At 51.9% G+C, this 5,046-nt stretch overlaps 1 protein-coding gene across 4 annotated transcripts in view; it reads left to right on the top strand.

The window, feature by feature from the left end:
• Positions 1–402: 402 nt before the first annotated feature.
• KLHDC4 (kelch domain containing 4) overlaps positions 403–5,046 on the top strand; it is a 31,612-nt gene continuing 26,968 nt past the window's right edge. For 2 of the 4 annotated variants that reach the window (XM_012812033.2, XM_003800819.3), the window contains exons 1-3: positions 403–591; positions 3,219–3,310; positions 4,575–4,653. In XM_012812033.2, the coding sequence (XP_012667487.1) occupies positions 493–591; positions 3,219–3,310; positions 4,575–4,653 (270 nt within the window). In that variant the 5' untranslated portion in view covers positions 403–492. The remainder of the gene's footprint in view (positions 592–3,218; positions 3,311–4,574; positions 4,654–5,046) is intronic. The other 2 variants (XM_023507515.1, XM_023507516.1) reach the window with 1 other exon arrangement.

Here is a 5,046-nt window from a genome sequence, read left to right as displayed (position 1 = left end):
AAACCTAAAGTACGATTTCCCGCAGGCAGTTGGACCTGACCCGTCGTTTCTCAGGCTCCGCAAACTGACTCCGCGCGGAGGCAGCGGCATTGCCCGAGCCCACGGACGGCCACCTAAAGTCCTCTATGCTAGGACATTGAATCTGGCGCACTGCAAACGGATGGGGAAGGGGACAGCGTTCATTTATTTGATGGGGTCAGAGGTAGCGACTCTAGAGAGGGCCGGGCCCGCTCCCAAGCCGGGGCCGCTGAGCCTCCCGGGCACCTGCGTGAGAACTGGGCGAGGTCCCCGGCGGACGCAGGACGAACAGCCCCGCCAGCTCCGCCAGCCCCTCCGCCGGAAGCGTGTCGGGGCCCAGAGCGGAAGTGACGCGATTCCCGCGCGCCCGGCACAGCCCCGCGAGCACCTGTTTCCGGACGCGCTGAGCGCTGCTTCCCGCCTCTCTGGGGTCTCCGCGGGGTGTCCGAGCCAGCGCGGCCGCTGTCCCTCGCGATGGGCAAGAAGGGCAAGAAGGAGAAGAAGGGCCGCGGGGCGGAGAAGACAGCAGCCAAGATGGAGAAGAAGGTGTCCAAGCGTTCGCGGAAGGAGGAGGTGAGCGGGGTCGGCGGCCTGGCGGGGTCCCTGCGCCCTCCGGAGCGGCGGGTCCTCGGCTGCTCCCTAGGGCACCGTCGGCCCCGCGGGCGAGCTGGAAGCCGTAGGTGCGGCCTGGGCTGGGCCGGCCTCCTCCCGGGCTTCCGCGGGTGCCCACCCGACTCTCCGAGAGCAAGGGGGCTGCTCCTTTGACGCGCTTGCCTCTCTCGGTGTGCTGCCCTGTGCGTTTCTCCTCTGCTCGCTCTGTCTCCCTAGGGTAAAAGCAGGTGGGTGAGAAGAGGCTGAGGGATAGTATTGGAGCCTTGGCGATGTTTGGGCTCTCCTTGGCAAGGTGTTTAAGGCGCTTAACTTTTCTGAGCCTCACTCTTTTCGTCTTTTGAAAGAAGACAAATAATCGTCCTGCCATCCCTGAGGAGTGAGCATCGCGTGGTAGAACTGTAGGGTATTCTGTAACAGGTGATGGTGCCAGTCCCGTACCATTATGCTTTGCCTTCCTTCCCCGTCCCAGATCTGCAGGTGGATCGGCGCTGAGGTTGAGTGTTCTGCTTTCTGTTGACTGCTTCTCCTGGGCTCCCTAGCCTGGGGCAGTTTTAATGGCCAGTGTCTGTTGAGTGCTTCTGCTGTGCCAGGCACTGGGCTTTAATCCTCACAGCCTACCAGTCCTTGGCATTCACATACCACAGTTAGAAAGTGAAAGACCAGCAGGTTAGACACCTCACACATAAGCCTCACACACACACACATGAAGATGTGTGGAACTGGGCCATGACCAGAATCCCCACATTTCTTTGCCCCTTTTCTTCCTGAGTTATTCATCTGTTCACTTCTTCATCTGTGAGAGATGGGGTTGGACTTCCCCTAGAATTCTCCTTAGGTTCTACCATTCATTCCAAGGTTCTTGACCAGTTAAGTGCACAGGCTCTGCAGTCAGGTGTGAGTTTGAATCCCACCTCTGCCACCACTAGCTGGATGGCCTCTGAGGAAGACAGCCTGCTGGTTAGGCTTGTGGCACAGAAAGTCATTTTATCTGGTCTCTTTAGAATACTGCTTGGCACGAGGTAAGTTCTCAACTGTTAACTGTCATCTTCACTCATCCTCACATCATCCTGCAGTGCCCACCACTGCACTGGAAATGCAGTGTGACTGGCTGGCTGTGTGGGGATGGCCTTAGGCAGGTGGGCACTGGTGCTGGGTGATACAAGAGCTCTTTTCTTCAGACTAGGTGCCCCTTGTTCCTGCCCACTCCTTCCACCTCTGAGGGGAGCCCTGCTGGAGCTTCAGCCAGGGGCTTTGACCTTAAGGGCTCTCACAGTCCCTTTGCATCCAGGGTGGTGTATGAACTCCCTTTTCAATAACACATCTCAAGTGCCTACTGCCTGTGTTTTGCATTAGTGATGAGTGGTCCCCGAGACAGCTGTTAGATAACTGCCCTCACAGAGGCAGTGGTGTGATGGACACTTCCACAGACTGTTAGTGGAGATATAAAAACCAGAGGAGCCACTTTGGATCCTAGTTTGTCATTATTTAGAAAAATGGAGGCTACAACCTAGCAGTGCCACACCTAAAGAATTCTTTGGACAGGACTGTCAACAGTGGCTCATGCCTATGATCCTAGCAATCCGGGAGACTGAGGTGAAAGGATTCCTTGAACTCAGGGGTTTGAGACCAGCCTGAGCAAAAGCAAGACCCTGTCCATACTTAAAGTAAAAAGTTAGCTGGGCGTTGTGGTTGTTTATAGTCTCAGCTACTTGGGAGACTGAGGCAAGAGGATCACTTGAGCCTAGGAGTTTGAGGTTGCTTTGAGCTCTAATGATACAATGGCACTTTATGGCGTCTATTTAGAGGGACAGAGTGAGACTGTCTCCAAAATAAGAAAATAATAATAAGTAAAGAATTCTCTGGGGGCTGGGCACCTGTGGCTCAAGCGGCTAAGGCGCCAGCCACATACATCTGAGCTGGCAGGTTTGAATACAGCCTGGGCCCGCCAAACAACAATGATGGCTGCAACCAAAAAATAGCTGGGCATTGTGGCAGGCGCCTGTAGTCCCAGCTACTCGGGAGGCTGAGTCAAGTGAATCACCTAAGCCCAAGAGCTGGAGGTTGCTGTGAGCTGTGACACCATAGCACTCTACTGAGAGCAACAAAGTGACGCTCTGTCTCTAAAAAAAGAAAAAAGAATGGTCATGATAGGATTGTTTGTAAAAATGGGAAATTCGAATTAACCTAGATGTTCCATAGCAGGAGGATTGACAAATAAGTTCTGACTGAGCTGTAATGACGCCATGGTGAAAACTCATGCATTTAGTGTATCAAACTATTGATTCAACTACAATGAGCAATGCAGCAAGTTGCAGGAGAGCACACAGTATGATGGGGGTGTCCAAGATGTTCGCAGTGAAGCAGGGAGGGCTGTTTAGACACACATCCTTTGGGCGTGCACGAGTGTGAGCGAGACAGTACTTGGGAGTGCACATCTATACTTCTAAGCAAACTGCCTTTGAGGTCAAAGAGGTGGAGTGTGCTGTCATTCACAGATCTGGTGGAAGCCCAGTCAGATTATGAGGCAGTGGAGGAAGGCTGAGGGGTTTTAAGAACAAGCCTCACGTGTGCTGCTTGTCTCCCTATAGGAAGACCTGGAGGCCCTCATAGCCCATTTCCAGACACTAGATGCCGAGAAAACTCAGATTGTGGAAACGCCGTGTTCCCCACCTTCACCAAGGTAAGCAAGCAAGGGTCTTTGCATTGTGTCATCAGGCTGTTTCCGTCTATAAATCAGAGACTGTAGGCTGTCCATGGTGGCTGTACCTGTGATCCCAGCAATTGGGGAGGCTGAGGTAGGAGGATCGATTGCGCTCATCAATCAGTCGTAGTTTAAGAGCAATCTGACCAAGAGTGACATATAGGGGCTCTTGGAAGTGTGGCCCTGGGTATTAGTCGAGGGGTCAAAAAGTTGATTTTATTTTATTTTTGAGACAGTGTCTTTGTTCCCTTGGGTAGAGTGTGGTGACATCATCATAGCTCACAGCAACCTCAGATTCTTGGGCTTAAGCCATCCTCTTACTTCAGTCTACTGAGTAGCTGGGGCTGCAGGCACCCACCACTACATCTAGCTAATTTTTTAGTTTTTAGAAGAGGCAGGGTCTCCCTCTTACTCAGACTCAGGAGTTGAGTCTCAAACTCCTGAACTCAAGCAACCTAACTGCCTTGGGCTCCTAGGGTGCTGGGATTACAGGCAGGAGCCACTGCGTTTGACCAAAAGGTTGATTTTTTTTTTTTTTTTTTTTGAGACAGAGCCTCAAGCTGTCCCCCTGGGCAGAGTGCCGTGGCATTACAGCTCACAGCAACCTCCAACTCCTAGGCTCAAGCGAGTCTCCTGCCTCTGCCCGGCTATTTTTTTGTTGCAGCTGTCGTTGTTTTGCGGGTCCGGGCTGGGGATTCGAACCCTCCACCTTAGGTGTATGTGGCTGGTGCCTTAGCTGGTTGAGCTATAGGCGCCGAGCCCCAAAAGGTTGATTTTAAAGGTGGTGGCTTGAGGCCAGATGCAGTGGCTCACGCCTGTAATCCCAGCACTCTGGGAGGCCAAGGCAGGTGGACTGCCTGAGCTTATGGGTTTGAGACCAGCCTAAGCCAAAGCAAGACCCCATCTCTAAAAATAGCCTGGTGGTGTGGCAGGCGCCTGTAGTCTCAGCTACTCAGGAAGATGAGGCGAGAGCATTGCTTGAACCCAAGCGTTTGAGGTTGCTATGAGCTGTGCATAAAAGCACTTTACAGAGAGCAACAAAGTGAGACTCTGTCTCAAAAAAAAAAAAAAAAGGAAGAAAGAAAAAAGTGGTGGTTTTGCTTCCTTCCCAGAGCCAGGCTCCACTTTCACAGAAGTTTAGGAATGGTTGGTCCCTGGTGACATAGCAGGAAACAGGACCAGCTGTGACACTGGGCACCCCATGTATGACACTGTGTTGGCTTTCTACTTATGTCTCTTGTAGGTTAAATGCCTCCCTTTCTGCTCATCCTGACAAAGATGAATTAATTCTTTTCGGAGGTGAATATTTCAATGGCCAAAAAGTAAAGTATATATTTTTTTTCTTTTCCTCCCAAATTATCATGGGTATCATTTTGGAGTAAAATTAAGTTACAACAGTGACATCAAATCTGAAGTCGTCCTTTCACCCCTTGCTTGTGTATCTCTCCCCTGACCCATGGACTGTGGTGTGAGATGTTGTCCTTCACAGGTCACCAGGGAGTCCAGGCCTGGAGTGACTGTTACGGGGGTTCTTGATCCTCACCTTGAGGCTGTGCCGCTGCACGTGTTACTGCCTGCTGGTTGGCCAGGCCCCTTGTGGGGGCTGAGTGTGCTGTTCTTTCTCTTCAGAGCTCTTGCATTTCACACTCACAGTGTTCAGATTTGTCTTGAATAGAGGAAGTGTGACAAATTTTAGGGGCTCGTTTTTCTTGGTT

The sequence above is a fragment of the Otolemur garnettii genome, unplaced genomic scaffold (genome assembly GCF_000181295.1).
Source record: "Otolemur garnettii isolate 467f Iridium unplaced genomic scaffold, OtoGar3 scaffold00185, whole genome shotgun sequence".
Lineage (NCBI taxonomy): Eukaryota > Metazoa > Chordata > Mammalia > Primates > Galagidae > Otolemur > Otolemur garnettii.
Note: the sequence above shows the minus strand (reverse complement) of the source record. Positions and strands in the feature narration are given on the sequence as shown.